The 18666-nt window shown below is 41.4% G+C and overlaps 1 protein-coding gene across 2 annotated transcripts in view; it reads right to left on the bottom strand.

Moving 5' to 3' along the window:
* The window catches only part of ATAD2B (ATPase family AAA domain containing 2B), a 170917-nt gene that overhangs the window by 31195 nt on the left and 121056 nt on the right, over positions 1–18666 (bottom strand). For both annotated transcript variants that reach the window (XM_074947518.1, XM_074947519.1), the window contains exons 23-24: positions 15167–15289; positions 473–610 (exon numbers count right to left, since the gene is read on the bottom strand). In XM_074947518.1, the coding sequence (XP_074803619.1) occupies positions 473–610; positions 15167–15289 (261 nt within the window). The remainder of the gene's footprint in view (positions 1–472; positions 611–15166; positions 15290–18666) is intronic.

The raw sequence follows: 18666 nt of genomic DNA, 5'->3' as shown, positions 1-18666 counted from the left end.
TCCTGCAAGCAAATTAAAGCGTACTAATTTCTACCATAAAAAACTGCCGTATAGACCATTTAACACAGGAAATATTTACTTATGTACATATGTGAAACACAAAGATCGTAAATTGAAAACCTTCTTAAGATGAATAAAAAATTATCTTTTTCTGGGGTTAGAATTATTTTACACTGAAAAAAATATTTTAAAGCTATTGCAATACTTGTATTTTTTGCATTGCAAAAACAGTTTGAAATCCTGCTTTCCACTTCCTTTCAATGGTTGCCTAAGCAGAGATTTAATGACGCTGGAAAATGGATGCCTCTTAAAGACACAAGAGCTATTTCTACAGGGGAAATAAAAGAAATCACTAACTAAAACAGATATTTTACAGAAATAATAGTCCTTTTCTAGGTATATATCAAATCCATGGTCATGGCTCTCTGGGCTAATGCTCTCGCTTTGATACAATGTGATCTGAAGTACTCACATGCACATTTATTTGCAGAGTTATGCCAAACTGCTATTGCATTTTTTTGTTTGTTCCGAAATGCCTCTTCAACTCTAGTTTCTGTTTTCCGTACACTGGAACCATGAGGATTTATTTGCTCTGTTGTTACTGATAAGCCTGCACATAAAAGATATGCATACCTATTTAAATAATCTGAGCAGTATAAACCAAACACAAAAAGAAGCCTAGAACATAACACTGCATTAAAACAAAGCAATTAACATATTTAGATGGACATTGCTAAACCAAGATTTAAATGAACAATATTTGCTTTTAGCAGGCAATAGAATGTATTGGACATAAAGTCTTAAAAACTGTCAAATCTGATGGCTTCAGGCTTATCTCATTTGAAACGCTGCAGCAACACAGTTGTGTAGCACTTCAGTGTAGACACTGCCTACACCAACAGGAGGAGTTCACACATAGAATCACAGAATATCAGGGTACTCAGTGCTCTCCCACCCAACCACAAATAGATTCCTCAGGGGTATAGTAAACCTTTTCCCCCAACCCAGACATCCTATTCCAACAAGGGACCTAAACTTAGTACTAAAGAGCCTGACTAGGCTGACAAAAGGCTCCTATGAACCGCTGTACAGGGGTGAACATCTATTTTTGGACGTTGATCTGTAGATCGGGTTCCAAAGACATGTCTACAGAAGTTTAAGTAACCTGGCAAGCCTTGCTGAAGGAGCGGGCTCTGAGGAGACAAGCATCCAGGTAGGGGTAGATCATAATCCGCTGGGAGATTAGGTGAGCCGCCGTTACGGAGAGGACCTTGGAGAATACTCTCAGAGATGATGAGAGGCCAAAGAGGAATACTCTGTATTGGTTAATGGTCCTGGCCTGGGATAAATCTGAGAAATTGTGAGAAAGTAGGATTGATATGTGGAAATAGGCATCATGCAGGTGGAGGGCCGAAAACCAATCTCCCTGTTCCAAAGATGAAATAATCACTGCTACTGTGACCATCCTGAATTTCTGAGCCTTGACAAATTTGTTCAGTGCTCTGAGGTCCAGTATGGGTCTCCAACTCCCTTCTTCTTGAGTATCAGGAAATAACGAAAGTAGAAATCTTTGCCACCTCGGTGTTGAGGTACAGGCTCTATGGCTCCTAGACAGTGAAGGTGATCTATTTCTTGTCATAATAAACTCTCAAGAAAAGAGTCCCTGAACAGAGATGGAGAAGGGTGCTGGGAGTGGGTGGGAGGAGGTGAAGTGGATGGAGTACCTATTGTGGACAATTTCCAGAACCCATTGGTCGGATATTGTTCTTTACCAGTTGTGGAATGAAGCAAGGAGGTACCCAAATGGGTGTGAAGGGCTGGTCAGATGCAGTTGATTGAGGGGAGTGGTCTGTCGGCACCTCAACCAAGATGTCAAAACTGATGTTTTGAGGTAAGTGATTGTGAAGAGGAAGACTGCGGGCCTGATGGTTTACATTTGGAAAATCTGCATTTTTATCTTGGAGGCTCATAACAGTGTTGCATTGGGAAATGTGGTGCATGGGATTTATGCTGAGGTTGCGGACTAAGTTTTCTTTTTTGTCCCGGTGTATAAATCCTTAATGACCAGAGAGTGGCCCTGGAGTCTTTAGGCATATGGAGGAATGTGTCAGTCTTCTCGGCAAACAATTTGGTGCCTTCCAAGGGGAGGTCCTCTACTGTAGTGTGTACTTCCTTAGGGAAGCCAGACAGGTGCAACCAGGATGCTCGTCACATACCCATTGCTGTAGAGATTAGACCGGGCTGCAGTGTCAGCTGCAAAAAACGCTGACTGGAATGCTGTATTGGCCATCAGTTGTCCCTCACTAACAATGGCCCAAAACTAGGGCTGTCAATTAATCACAGTCAACTCATGCGATTAACTCAAAAAAATTAATGGAGATTAAAAAAAAATCAATCACAATTAATCACACTGTTAATAGAATACCAATTGAAATTTATTAAATATTTTGGATGTTTTTCTACATTTTCAAATATATCGATTTCAATTACAACACAGAATACAAAGTGTACATTGCTCATTTTATATTTATTTTTGATTACAAGTACATACACTGTAAAAAAACAATAGTATTTTTCATTTCACCTCACACAAGTACTGTAGCGCAATCTATCATGAAAGTGCAACTTACAAATGTAGGGTTTTTTGTTATATAACTTCACTCAAAAACAAAACAATGTAAAATTTTAGAGCCTACAAGTTCACTTAGTCCTACTTCTTGTTAAGCCGATTGCTAAAAGAAACAAGTTTGTTTACATACAGGAGATAATGCTGCCCACTTCTTAATTACAATGTCACCTGAAAGTGAGAACAGGCGTTTGCACTTTTGTAGCTGGAGTCCCAAGATATTTACGTGCAAGATGCACTAAAGATTCATGTGCCTCTTCATGCTTTGGGGAGAGCTGTATGTCCCCTGTTCTGTTTTACCCGCACTCTGCCATATATTTTATATTATAGCAGTCTCGGATGATGACCCAACACATGTTTGTTTTAAGAACACTTTCACTTCAGATTTGACAAAATGCAAAAAAGATGCAAATATGAAATTTCTAAAGATAGCTAAAGAACTTGACCCAAGATTTAAGAATCTGAAGTGCCTTCCAAAATCTGAGAGCGATGAGGTGTGGAGCATGCTTTCAGAAGCCTTAAAAGAGCAACACTCTGATGCTGAAACTACAGAACCCAAACCACCAAAAAAGAAAATCAACCTTCTGCTGGTGGCATCTGAGTCAGATGATGAAAATGAACATGCATTGGTCCGCACTGCTTTGGACTGTTACCAAGCAGAACCTGTCAGCAGCATGGACGCATGTCCTCTGGAATGGTAGCTGAAGCATCAAGGGACATATGAATCTATAGTGCATCTGGCATGTAAATACCTTGCGATGCCACAACAGTGCCATGCAAACGCCTGTTCTCATTTTCAGGTGACACTGTAAACAAGAATCAGGCAGCATTATCTTCTGCAAATGTAAATGTTTGTCGGATCGATTGGCTGAACAAGGAGGAGGACTGATTGGACTTGTTGGCTCTAAAGTTTTAAATTGTTTTATTTTTGACTGCAGGGGTTTTTCTGTACATAATTCTACATTTGTAAGTTCAACTTTCATGATAAAGAGGTTGCACTACAGTACTTGTATTAGGTGAACTGAAAAATACTATTTCTTTTGTTTTTTTACAGTGCAAATATTTGTAATTAAAAATAAATATAAAGTGAGCACTGTACACTTTGTTTTCAGTGTTGTAACTGAAATCAATTAAAAAACGTAGAGAACATCCAAAAATATTTAAATAAATGGTATTCTATTATTGTTTAACAGCACGATTAATCGCAATTAATTTTTTTTAATCGCTTGACAGCCCTACCCAAAACTGTGCACAGTGTGACTCTGGGAGCTGATCAATAAACACGTTAAGCTTGGCGTAACTGATGAAATCATATTTTGCTGTCAGAGCTTGATAGTTTGCAATTCTGAATTGCAGTGCAGTGGTTGAATAGGCCTTTCCCCCAAATACATTGAGGCGCTTCCAGTCCCCCTTACAGGAGATGGACCTCACCTGGTGTTAGCAACTTTGGGAGTTTACTGCATCCACAACAATGGAATGGGGGTGGGGGGGGAAGAAACTTCATATCCCTAGCTGGGACATAATATTTTTTTATCAGCCTGTGTGCAGATAAGCATGACTGATGCCGAGGTTCGCCATATAAGTTTATCTGGGTCCAGAAGGGCCTCATTGATGGGGAGGGCTATTCTGGAAGAAGAGGAGTGCAAGATATCCAAGATTTTCCAATAGGTTCTTATCTTCTCAAGAGGTACCTGCAATGTGTCTGCCACCCTTTTAGCTAGCTCTTGAAATAGCCTAAAGTCATCTACTAGGGATGGCAGAGGGGGCATCACTGCTTTCTCTGGAGAGGAGGAAGAGATGTTGGTCCTCCTTGAATCCATCCTCCTGTTCCCTCCAGGATCTCCTCTGGATGTTCAGAGACTCTGAATACCACAGCTGAGGAAGAGCGTCTCAAAGGCTTATGGTGGGCCACACTAGATGCTCGTGAGGCGTGGAGTCTGTATGTCGCCCAGGGATCCCAGTAGGGCCACTGGGGCGGTGGAAGGGGTTCCGGTAGTGGCACCTATTGTTGGCCATACCATGTTGGTTGAGGAGCAAACAGGTTGGTAATGGGCATTATTAGGAACATGGGAGGAGTGACGGGAAACAATCTCCTCCTGTTCGCTATTCCGAGTCACCATTGGAGGTGCATGACAGGGTACTGGTGGAGAGTCCAGCGTCCAAAGTAAAACTTAGCACTGGTACAGAGCAAGGGAAACTTGGTATGTCAGATACCATGAGGTCTCTAGAGTGTCTAAGTTCCTGAAGTGCCGACCTACTTGGTGCCGATGGTGCTTGCCGGTGGGCCAGCAGCAATGAAGGGATCGGTGATCTGGGCCGTACCGAGTGCTCAGAGGCTGGATAGCTCATTCTTGATGTTGCTAATGGTAACACTCATACCAGTATCATCATCTTAGCGGTGGTACTGTCTCTGTTTCTGCTTTTATCTGCCATTACTGTTGCTTTGGTGCATATGCCCATCAGGTCCTTAGATGCAGCAATCGTACCTGCTTCTTCAGACCTTCATTAGCTATGGGTACCATGTTTAGACGGTCTCCGTACTGACAGTATCGATGATACCAAACAAGACAGTGACCTTTCTCAGCTAGCTCAGGGCTCACTCAGGGAGCTCATGGCCCTCTTTGTTTGAAGACTTACATGAGGGGTCTGCGACTGTTTTCTTAAACCCATAGTCTATAAATGTGGAGGGCTGTGGGGAAGAGGGAAAGATTTGCACCATTTGGGTGACTCCTGGCTTGGGTCCGGGGAAGGCTGAAGAGCTACCTCCATGATGAGGAGTTTTAGTCTCAGTTCTCTGTCTTTCCAAGATATTGACTTGAGATGTTGGCAGAGAACCCGCTTTTGGGAAATGTGGCTTTCCCCATGGCAATGGATGCAGCAGGAATGTTTATCCATTATAGGGATAACTTCCTTGCATGAGACACACCTCAAAGTCTAGTGAACCAGGCATACCCCATGCTGGGGCAACCCCAGACACAGGGGGAAAATAAAAAGTCCCCCTCCTCCAAAAGAAAGAAAATAAAGGAAGCTCTACAACTAAGAAGGGGATTAACTAACTATTGAAGTGTTAAGAGAAAGAGAAAGATCAGATGAACGGACTGCTAACAGCTCCGTGTCTAGTCAGGTATGGTTGAGAAGGAACTAATGGAGGGTTCGCCAGCACGCATTGGTTAGCCTAATGGCAGAACACAAGGGGGGGGGGGGGGGGGAGAGGGAACATGTGCGGGCCGAATGGACACTGCTACCAAAGTTCTCTGGCAGCGCAGGGACACAAGTGCACCTACCGTGGAGCACCGACAGGGGCACTAGTCAAAAAAGAACAATGAATTGCATCAACCATCATGTTGCTGATTCACCCAGCTTACAGACCTTCTAGAGTTTCTCTCAGTCCTCATTGGACTTGACTAAAAATTTTGTTCCATCTGTAAATGTTTGCCCCTTCACCCTTTATCCAGCTTATTAAAAATATATCAAACAACAACGGTTCTTGTACAGAAAGTTGCTGCACACTGTTTTTTGCCATAATGAAAATTAACCTTTAACTTCTACTCAGATTTCTCTCTTTTTGATCCACTATAATAATTTGCCTCCAACATAATGACTGCCCAATTCAGTAGTATATTGCAAGGGCCCTAGACCTTTTGGAAGTCTAAATTAAGTCAACCATTACTTTACTGACACAGTCAAAGAATACTAGCAGATTAGCAAGGCATGATTTTCCTTTATTGAAATCATGCTGGTTGGATCCTATCATATTGTGATCTTTTACATGTTTTATTACTCAATTTTTAATTATCATTTTGATCTATTTATCAGCTCCACCTGTAATGTTTACTTGTCTTTAATTTCTTAGATCACCCCTACAGTCTATTTACAGGTAAAGCTGGTAACACTGTCTTTAAGTTAAGGTTACCCAACACTTCCCATTATAAGACCCTTTTCAATTGTTTATAACTTTGCCATACTAAAACCGTTACAACTAGAATTTTCCATGTCAGACATCTCCCTCAGGCTAATTTGGGGGGGGGGGGCAAGTTTAGAGAAAAATGGTTCAGCTGTTTCAGAGAATGAGATCAGGGAAAAGGAAGTTATTTTTCCCCATGTTAAAAGAAATTCTTACAGCCATTTTTCTGATAAACTCCAGCACATCCATGCTTTGGAACTAGAACTTGAAATTTGACATGGGGATCATTCTGGTGCAAAACATGCCTTTTGCTATTCTTGTGGGAAAAATGCTCAAATCTGGCCAAGTTATAAGCTCTTGAAAAAATCTCAGTCTGCACATGCTCAGATGATACTTGTTAGAGTGTGGATAACTAGTTTATGATCATGTAATTAAAGACTATGATAATGCATGTGCAGAAAGGGACCCTATTAAGGTTGCACAGGCCGCTATTTTTGCTAGCAGCTCAGTCACTTCATTTTTAAGCTCTTCAGAAGTCTTGGATGAACAACTTTCTGGACCTGGTGATGTATTACTTCTTAGTTTATGAATCTGCTCCAGGATTCTTTACTCTGATAGCTCAATATCATTGACTCATAGTCTTTAAGGTCAGAAGGAACAATCAGGATCATCTAGTCTGACCTCCTACACACTGTAGGCAACAGAACCTCATCCACCCATTCATGTAAGACTCTGGCCGAGTTACTGAAGCTGATAGTACCTCATCTTTGCTAAAGGGCAGGCTAAGAGGCAGATTTTCTTGGTGTAAACTGTCGTAGCTCTATTGATTTCAGTTGATCTGTAACAATTTACACCAAGAATCTGCCCCTAGGTATCTCCCCTATTGTGAAGACTAATGCAAAGTAATTATTTAGCTTCTTAGTAATGTCCCTATCTTCCTTTATTGTTCCTTTTAATTCTTGGTGATAAAGCAGATGCCTTCACCGGCTTTCCAGCTTCTGATATACTTAAAGAATTTCTTGTTTGATTTTAGATCTTCACTTATTTCCTCTTTGGATTCCATCTTAGCCCTCTTAATTTTTCTTACATATTACCTTCTGGAGTTTAGACTCCTTTTAATGGCTTTAGTTGGCTTAGATTTCCATATTCTGAAGGGTATTTTTTTGGTTCAAATACTCTCTTGAAACTTGCCATTTAGGTTTACTTCTTGATTTCCTACTTCCTTTTTGTTCAGAGGTACACAGGACTTCCGAAACTCTAATACAAAACCCTCTTCTATAAAACACAGAATAAAATAAAATAAAATAATAAATAATAATAATAATACTGGTCCATTACTAGACAGAAAAGGTACAATTGTCAATATTAACACAGAAAAGGAGAAGCGATCAGTAGATATTCCTGTTCTGTATTTGGGGAAAAAGACAGATGATGTACTTTGGAGCACAGTACTTGAGTTCAAAAAGATCTTGACAAACTGGAGAAATGGTCTGAAATAAACAGGATGAAATTCCATAAGGACAAATGCAAAGTACTATATTTAGGAATGAAAAATAAGCTGCACAAATACCAAGTGGGACGTGCCTTCCTAGGAAGGAGTACTGCTGAAAACAATCTGGGGTCACAGTGGATCACAAACTAAATACGGATCAACAATTTTAAAAAAAAGTGAATATCATTCTGAGATGTATTAGCAGGAATGTTGTAAGCAAGACACGAGAAAAAATTCTTCAACTCTACTCAGCAGTGGAGAGGTCTCAACTGAAGTACTATGTCCAGTTCTGGGTACCGTACACTTCAAGAAAGATGTGCACAAACTGGAGGAAGTCCAGACGAGAGCAACAAAAATGGTCTAGAAAACATGATCTATGAGGAAAGACTGAAAAAATTGGGTTTGTTTAGCCTGAAGAAGAGAAGACTGAAAGGGGAGGCGATAAGAGTCTTAAGTATACAGAAGATTGGCTTAAATTGCAGCAAGGGAGATTTAGGTCAGACATTAAGAAAACTTCTAGTACTTAACTGCCCTTACAGTTAGGAACAAAATTACCTAGGGAGGTTGTGGAATCTGTCATTGGAGGTTCTTAAGAACAAGTTAGATAAACACCTGTCTGGGATGGTCTAGATAATACTTAGTCCTGCCTCGGTGCAGGGGACTGGACAAGATCACCTATAGAGGTCCATTCCAGTTCTATACTTCGATGATGATGGATGATGATGATATGCTTTCCATTCCAACACTAATTCAGGAGGATGTTAAATAGGAGCTACAAAAGTTAAACCTTTTAAAATCAGTAGGTCTGGATAAATTGCATCCAAGAGTTTAGAAGAGCTGGCCTAAGGGCTCTCTGGACTGTTAATGCTGATTTTAAATAAGTCTTGGAACACTTGGGAAGGTCCAGAAGACTGGAGAAAAGCTAACATTATGCCAATATTTAATAAGTGTAAACAGGGCAACCCAGATAACCATAGGCCTGTCAGTCTGACATCGATTCTAGTGAAAACAGCCTAATAGCTAATACAGGACCATTAATAAAGAATTAAAGGAGGGTAAGATAATTATGGGTTTGTGGAAAGCACGGGTTTTGTGGAAAATGGATCCTGTCAAACTAAGTTGGTATGTTTTTTGATTAGGTTACAGATTTGGTTGACAAGTATCAGGGGGTAGCCATGATAAAGTTAATAGCATTGATGTAATAGACTTCTGTAAGGTATGCAACTTGGTACTGCATAACATACTGATTAAAGAACTAATGCAATACAAAATCAATATGGAACACATGAAATGGATTAAAAACTGGCTAACTGTTAAGTTTCAAAACAAAACTGGAAATGGGAAATCATCACTGAGCAGGTGTGCTTCTAGTGTGGTTCCAGAAGGACCAGTTCATGGCTGTACGCTGTTTATCATTTTTGTCGATGACCTGGAACAAAATCACTATTGATAAGGTTTGCAGATGACTCAAAATGGGGTAGTGATAAATAAAGAAAAAGGTCAGGTCACTGATACACTGTTTGCTTACACCAAGCTTTAACCATTGATCCAGATAACTGTGTGTTTCAATACACCAAACAAAAAGAAAAGGAGTACTTGTGGCACCTTAGAGACTAACTAATTTATTTGAGCATAAGCTTTCGTGAGCTACAGCTCACTTCATCGGATGCATAAAGTGGAAAGTACAGTGAGGAGATTTTATATGTACACACATACCACAGATTGACAGAGCCAGAAGAGTACCCAGAAGTCACCTACTACAGGACAGGCCCAACAAAGAAAATAACAGAACGCCACTAGCTGTCACCTTCTGCCCCCAACTAAAACCTCTCCAACGCATTATCAAGGATCTACAACCTATCCTGAAGGACAACCCATCATTCTCACAAATCTTGGGAGAAAGGCCAGTCCTTGCCTACAGACAGCCCCCCAACCTGAAGCAAATACTCACCAGCAACCACACACCACACAACAGAACCACTAACCCAGGAACCTATCCTTGCAACAAAGCCCGTTGCCAACTGAGCCCACATATCTATTCAGGGGACACACACCATCACAGGGCCTAATCACATCAGCCACACTATCAGAGGCTCGTTCACCTGCACATCTACCAATGTGATATGTGCCAGCAATGCCCCTCTGCCATGTACATTGGTCAAACTGGACAGTCTCTACGTAAAAGAATAAATGGACACAAATCAGATGTCAAGAATTATAACATCCAAAAACCAGTCGGAGAACACTTCAATCTCTCTGGTCACTCGATTTCTGATCTCAAAGTGACTATCCTTCAACAAAAAAACGTCGAAAACAGACTCCAACGAGAGACTGCTGAATTGGAATTAATTTGCAAATTGGATACAATTAACTTAGGCTTGAATAGAGACTGGGAGTGGTTGATTCATTATACTAAGTGAAACTATTTCCCCTTGTTTATTCCCCCCCCCCCCCCAACTGTTCCTCAGACGTTCTTGTTAACTCCTGGAAATGTGCTGGAAATGGCGCACCTTGATTATCACTTCAAAAGGTTTTCTCTCCCCCCACCCCACTCTCCTGCTGGTAACAGCTCATCTTAAGTGATCACTCTCCCTACAATGTATATTTTTTCATGGTCTGTGTGTATATATAAAATCTCCTCACTGTACTTTCCACTTTATGCATCCGATGAAGTGAGCTGTAGCTCATGAAAGCTTATGCTCAAATAAACTGGTTAGTCTCTAAGGTGCCACAAGTACCCCTTTTCTTTTTGCGAATATAGACTAACACGGCTGCTACTCTGAAACACCAAACAAAGTTATTCATCAAGAAAAAAAAGAATGTAGGCTTTACTCACAAGATGGACTTTATCCTGGAAAGCAGTGACTCTGAAAAACGTTCGGGATCATAGTGAATAATAAGCTGAACATGATCTCCCAGTGTGATGTTATGGCCAAAAAGCCTAATGCAATCCTTGGATGTACAAACAGGGGACTCAACAAATAGAGCAGGAAGCTGAGAGGTTATATTACCTCTGTATTTGGCACCGGTGTAACTGCTACTGGAATACTTAATGTCCAATTTTGGTGTCAATTCAAGAAGAATGTTGATAAACTTCAGAGTTCCAAGAAAAGCCACAAGAGTGCTTAAAGGATTAGAAAACATGCATTATAGTGAGACTCAAGGAACTCAAGCTATGTAGTTTATCAAAGAGAACATTATGGGGTAACTAGATCACATTCCAACTTCCTAAACGGGGGAAGAGAATTTGGATTTCTGAGGACTCTTCAGCCTAGCAGTCAAAGCTATAACAAGTTCCAATAGCTGGAAGTTGAAGCTAGAGAAATTTAGACTAGAAATAATATGGAAATTTTTAACCGTGACGGTAATTAGCCATTGACACAACTTATCACTGGATGTGGTAGATACTCCATCACTGGAAATCTTTAAATCAAGACTGAATCTGAAAAGCAGATTGATTCCCTCAGGGAACTGATGGGCAGGATCCCCTGGGAGAATAACATGAGGGGGAAAGGAGTTCAGGAGAGCTGGCTGTATTTTAAAGAATCCTTATTGAGGTTGCAGGAACAAACCATCCCAACGTGTAGAAAGAATAGTAAATATGGCAAGCAACCAGCTTGGCTTAGCAGTGAAATCCTTGCTGATCTTAAACACAAAAAAGAAGATTACAAGAAGTGGAAGATTGGACAAATGACCAGGGAGGAGTATAAAAATATTGCTCAGGCATGCAGGAGTGAAATCAGGAAGGCCAAATCACACTTGGAGTTGCAGCTAGCAAGGGTTTCTTCAGGTATGTTAGCAACAAGAAGAAAGTCAAGGAAAATGTGGGCCCCTTACTGAATGAGGGAGGCAACCTAGTGACAGAGGATGTGGAAAAAGCTAATGTACTCAATGCTTTTTTGCCTCTCTTCACGAACAAGGTCTGCTCCTCCACTGGGTAGCACAGCCTGTGGAGGAGGTGACCAGCCCTCTGTGGAGAAAGAAGTGGTTCAGGACTATTTAGAAAAGCTGGATGAGCACAAGCCCATGGGACCGGATGCGCTGCATCCGAGGGTGCTAAAGGAGTTGGCGGATGTGATTGCAGAGCCATTGGCTATTATCTTTGAAAAATCATGGTGATCCAGGGAGGCCCCAGATGACTGGAAAAAGGCTAACGTAGTGCACATCTTTAAAAAGGGGAAGGAGGAGGAGCTGGGGAACTACAGGCCAGTCAGCCTCACCTTGGTCCCTGGAAAAATCATGAAGCAGATCCTCAAGGAATCAATTCCGAAGCACTTAGAGGAGAGGAAAGTGATCAGGAACAGTCAGCATGGATTCACCAAGGGCAAGTCATGCCTGACTAACCTAATTGCCTTCACAGACGCAGTTATCTCGTCATAGGACAAGGGGAAAGCAGTAGACGTTTTATTCCTTGACTTTAGCAAAGCTTTTGATACGGTCTCCCACAGTATTCTTACCAGCAAGTTAAAGAAGTAGATGAATGGACTATAAGGTGGATAGAAAGCTGGCTAGATCATTGGGCTCAACGAGTATAAATGGCTCCATGTCTAGTTGGCAGCCGGTATCAAACAGAGTGCCCCAAGGGTCAGTCCTCGGGCGGTTTTGTTCAATATCTTCATTAATGAGCTGGAGGATGGCGTGGATTGCACCCTCAGCAAGTTTGCAGATGACACTAGACTGGGAGGAGAGGTAGATACACTGGAGGGTAGGGATAGGATACAGAGGGACCTAGACAAATTGGAGGATTGGGCCAAAAGAAATCTGATGAGGTTCAACAAGGACAAGTGCAGAGTCCTGCACTTAGGACTGAAGAATCCCATGCACTGCGACAGACTAGGGACCGAGTGGCTAGGCAGCAATTCTGCAGAAATGGACAGAGGGGTTAAGGTGGATGAGAAGCTGGATAGGAGTCAACAGTGTGCCCCTGTTGCCAAGAAGGCTAACGGCATTTTGGGCTGTGTAAGTAGGAGCATTGCCAGCAGATCGAGGGATGTGATCGTTCCCCTCTATTCAACACTGGTGAGACCTCATCTGGAGTACTGTGTCCAGTTTTGGGCCCCACACTACAAGAAGGATGTGGAAAAATTGGAAAGAGTCCAGTGGAGGGCGACAAAAATGATTAGGGGACTGGAACACATGACTTATGAGGAGAGGCTGAGGGAACTGGAATTGTTTAGTCTGCAGAAGAGAAGAATGAGGGGGGATTTGATAGCTGCTTTCAACTACCTGAAAGGGGGTTCCAAAAAGAGGCTGGATCTAGACTGTTCTCAGTGGCAGCAGATGACAGAACAAGGAGTAATGGTCTCAAGTTGCAGTTTGGGAGTGTAGCGGAGTAGATACCCGCTCCTGCCCGGAGGGGCTTAGAACAGCCCAGGAGAAGGGTGTGGCTGGTTACAAGAGGCCTGGGCTGATTGGGGAAGGCAGCAACAGCTGGGGCCATGCCCCAATCGGGGCCCAGCTGGCCCCTATAAGAGGCTGTGGAGCCAGGAGTCCAAACAGACTCTCTCTGCCTGTAGAGAGAGAAGGGCCTGGCTGCTGGGGAGCCTAACCAAGTGCCTAGAGTGGAGCAGGGCTGGGGGAAGGCCAAGGGAGCTGGGGAGCTCCGGCCTGGAAACCCCGCAGGCTGTGGCCTAGTCAAAGGCCAGTTAGGTACTGGAGTTGCAGGGGGCAGCCCGCAGGTAGGCAGAGGCAGCAGGTCCAAAAAAAACCCTTGCCTGTGATGAGTGGCTTATACACTGCAGTCAGCCCCAGTGAACAGGGGCTAGATAGTGACTGGGCAGTAGCCAAAGACTGAGGCGAGGTGGGGATAGGGGTTCCCCTGGGTGGGGAGACCCTGCAAGTGAGGGGTTACTGCCAGGGGGCAGCACCCTGGCGTACAAGGGACACCAGTCCGGGAGGGACACGGGGGCCTGGCGTAAGTGGGACACCAGCCTGCAGAGGGCGCTCCAAGGCTGGAAGTAGAGCTAAGTCCCAGGACACCAGCAGGAGGCACCATAGGGGTGAGTCCCACATGCTTACAGGGAGGTTTAGATTGGATATTAGGAAAAACTTTTTCATTAGGAGGGTGGTGAAGCACTGGAATGGGTTACCTACAGAGACTGTGGAATCTCCTTCCTTAGATGTTTTTAAGGTCAGGCTTGACAAAGCCCTAGCTGGGATGATTTAGTTGGGGATTTAGTTAGCTTTGAGAAGGGGGTTGGACTAGATGACCTCCTGAGATCCCTTTCAGCCCTGATACACTATGGTTCTATTGGATATTTATAAAAAGAATATGCTCTATTCCAACAGGAATTTAGGGACATCAGATTTAGGGACATCAGACTAGATGATCACAGTGGTGCCTTCTGGCCCTAGAATCTATGAAACTATGGTTTTCTTAAGTAGCATCCATGCTAAATCTAAACTTTATTTCCTTATCTTTTGACTTTAGGGCTATTTTGACTAGCTTATTGATTACTGAAAACGCCCTTTCTAAAGTTTAGTGTCATTGTGTTAGTTTTTGATACCTTTCCTCCCCTGTAAGATGGTGATTATATTGTGGTCACTTGGGTCTATGTTGAGAATAGCATCTACTACTATGTGCTCTAGAAGGTTGTTTCAAGAAGCATTCATTTAAAATTTAACGAAATTTCTTTTCTGCTCATTGTGACATTTGACCAGGTTATATGTGGATAGGTGAAGTCCCCATTATTGGTTTTTTTGTTAGATTTTGCTGCCTGTCTGAACTCTCTCAACATTGTGCACTCAGTATTCTTTTCTTGATCCAGAGGTACATTTGTACTCTTGCAGCTGGGATCTGAATCCATATATATCCAACTGCAATGCTCTCCAATCAGGATATTTATCCCACCAGATCCTATGGAAACTTTTTAGATACAGCACCAACCACGCTCCACCTAATCTGTCCTTTCTGTATAGTTTATAGCCAAGTATTACATTATTCCACCATGTTCAGTAATACTTTTTATATCAATAATTTTTTCCTCTGCCAGGCATCCTAGTACACCCACTTAAGCTTTTAAGCTTCTCAAATTTTTATACAAACGTTTATATTTTTTAGTTTTGACTTTGCCTATTTTTATTTAACTACATTATCTGATATTTTGCATTACAATAAATATTTCTTAAAAGGTCCAAAACGTACCTCTTTTTCGTCTCGCTTCCTTGATTTCTTCACACATTTTATTAAATTCGGGATCCAGCTCTGCAGCAATTATGGCATGTGCTGTGTCCTTCAAGGTACAAGCTCTGTGTCTAATTATTTTATCTATTAAAAAAAGTTAATATAAGACATTAGTTTTACTTATTTTATACACATTCTTGTATCTCTGTGTGTTTTTAATGTATGTTAATTATATACATATTACAACAACAATACATACCTTGAAATGGAAGAAAAAAACCCAGCAAATCAAACAAATAAGAAAATAAATGAAGACAGACCACCATCACATTAGGTCTGAAAGCCAGTGCCTCTGAAGTATGTGTCGCACTCCAGTTCCCCTCCCCCTCCTCCCCTTTTCTTTTTTTTTAAATAAGTAGTTAGCATATGGATCACATGAGTTCAAAAACAATTTAACTACTGGGCAATACAGAATTTTTCTAAGGTAGAAAATTATTGCTTTGAATTGATCACTGGTAGAGTTTCTCCAACGACAAGAGGTGGGCTTCCACAATCCTAAATAGATTAATTTACGTCATAGTAGAAAGTGATGCCTAAAATTTGTCAAGCTTGGTCCACAAAAGAAGAACCTATGCAACAAAGTGTTAAGTTCTACTTCCTGTGATTTCCAAGCAGATATGCTATGGGATCACAAAGCCTGCATCACCAGGAATCCTCATCAGAGAAGCAGAAGGGGAAAAAGTACCACTGAACAATTATAAGTGGCCTTGCCTGCTACAAGATAGTACAGAGTCCCTGAAATTAGACCAGAGAATACTGTGGTATTCTCCTATGACATCGTTCACACAGGGCCTGCTGCCACCTCAATGAACTGATCTTCAGTGACAAACAAACCAAGAAATCAGTTTGCAGAGTGGGTTACTGAAGTGAGTACTACTTGTCTATTTAGTTTAAAACACTTAAAAATCACAAGGGATTATGGAAACCTCTGTTTTATATGAAAAATCTGGAAAAGTCATTTATTCCTGAATCTGCTGTATAAAAAAACTTCCAGAATCTAGTATCAATAATATTAAGATTTTTAGTAGTCTTCTACGTCACCCACCTGCTTTTTTGCTTCAGATTATGGTTGCCTTTTTATTTGTATAATAAAGATCATATTGTAACAGACTCAAGGTTGTGCTTAACTGACTATTATGCTGATGATATTGATGTTTGCTTCTTTGGTGGCTTTAACATTATGAACTTAACTGGCAGAAAGTAAGTCTGCAGAGGATTGCTGTGTATTCAGTTGGATCTGGGGGACATGGCACCAAGGAAACTTCACTGGCCAAATTGGAGCCCCAAGTATTAAAAGTGAAAGGATATTTCTCAAGAGATTACTCGTTTCCACTAGTTTCAAATGTAGACTAGACAGCACTCCAACATTAGTTAGCCGGAAAATGAGCAGAGACGTAATAGGTAAAACTGCACTGGGGAGAAACAGCATTGTGGGATATGTTCCACTCAGCTAAATGCCCAACACCATTTTCTATCCAGTTATTTCTTTGTTTTTAGTACAAACTAGATTGCCGATAATCCATCTTGAATTACTTTTTCTGAATGGCATAATTATTTCAACCGCAAACATTAAATACTAATGGCTAAATTATATTATCGTGCAATTAACACATTTAATCCAACTTTAAGAATCACTACAGACACTCATTAGAAGAGCATGAGAGCGCAATTAAGGATACCAAGCAAAATACACTAAGCATTATTTAGATCTTTTAAAGTAGTGATTTTTGTGGCAGAGAGAGAATTTGCTCAGTCAAAAGCCAAAGTAGAGAAAACTCATTATCCTGGTCTCTTAGGCACTATCTACACTTCTTTGGGAAGTCTCCCACCATTGCATTATCACCCTTACAGTGATGGCAACAATGAGACTGTTGCTAGTGTTGACAGGACACCTATTTTTTAATTTTTGTTTTTTATTTATTTTAATTAATTTTTTTACCATCATGTCACCTAGGATTAGAGGACAGTGAAAAAATCTCCTATACCTTGTCTACGCTGCTATTCTCTCCGGCTACCACTATTGGTGCTTCATAGTTGATGAGTAATGGCAGGAGAGTAGTGGAGATAGCCTCGGTGATATATCATGTGGATAAAATCATCACTGTATAGCAATAAGCTGAAAGTACTAGAAGGACTAGTACAATCAGTCAATAGCGGAGACTAACTTCTGCAAATGGGAAATTATTAGTACATTCTAAGTACTATTACAATATAAACATAAAAATAGTTAATTTTCTAGAGAATGAAGCAGGTTGCTGGAGCTTGACCAAAAAAAGGGTGTTAGAGCTATACTTCTGCATGCCCCTAGAATCACTTCCTACAAAATAGTCCCAAGTTCATGAATTTGGGATGCAAAGGTAACAGAGACTGTATATTAAGGATGTATTCACTTTATGGTAGGGAAGGAGGTACGATTTTACATTCCTTTAACTACCTTTATCATTTTTTAAGTTACTCATAGCTGCAGAAAGATTTTAAGAGCAAGCCTGGAGGTTTTTGGCAAAGTATGGTTATAAAGTATTTTGTTTTATGCCCTGTTGAGTTCACACAACAGTATGAATGCATTCTTTGTTTTAAGTGGGAAAGAGACTAAAGATGATCTAACAACAGCAGAGATGGTTCCAAAACAACAACAAAATGTTGGCCCCAGATAAAAGCTTCTCCAAAGTCCAGGGTTTTCAGATCTAGGATTTTGGTTGGGTTCTTATCTCAACACTTTAAAGTTTCAATGGTATAACTATTTTAACTAGGGGTGTGATATTCTACCAGAATAGTTATACCAGTAAAAGCTTCAGTGACTATGCAGTTATGCTGTCATAAAGGTGACTTATACGGGCACAGCAAATCACATACTCCACAGAGACTTGTAACAACTACGGAGAGGATATGAGAAAAGAAGGGTTGTTTACCTTATAGTAACTGTTCTTTGAGATGTTCTAAGCATGTGGATCCTGCACATGGTGCTCTGGTGCCCCTGCACAGTTTGGAAGATTGGTAGTGCCCAACAAGGGTCACACATGTATCTTTCATGCCCTCATGCTCCCTTCTAAGGGCATAAGGGTGAACCAATCCCACCCAGCACTGAGGTTCCTTCCCCACCCGGCATCCCATGAAGAATCCCTGAGCTGCGGGGATGGAGGAATTGTGGGATCCACATACACAGACAGTAATGGGTGCAGTAAACACACTGAAATTGCAGACAGGTGGTTACTACTGACAGACATTTTGTAAAAACTCAAGGTGCAGCTTAGAGGCCAAACGGGAGGACCCTGAACTAATAGTGGTCATCCATCATCAGAAAGCAAAGAAACTTCCTGTGCAATGGATGTATTGGCACATGAAAATATGTGCCAGGCAAGTTGAGGGTACTGAACCAGTACGTGTCATCTAAAGAGGGTATGGTGGATGCAAGAGTCACCAGGTGAAATTTGACACTGGTTATCTGAGGAGCCAGAGATTTA

The sequence above is a fragment of the Natator depressus genome, chromosome 3 (assembly GCF_965152275.1).
Source record: "Natator depressus isolate rNatDep1 chromosome 3, rNatDep2.hap1, whole genome shotgun sequence".
In the NCBI taxonomy this organism is placed as follows: Eukaryota; Metazoa; Chordata; order Testudines; family Cheloniidae; genus Natator; species Natator depressus.
Note: the sequence above shows the minus strand (reverse complement) of the source record. Positions and strands in the feature narration are given on the sequence as shown.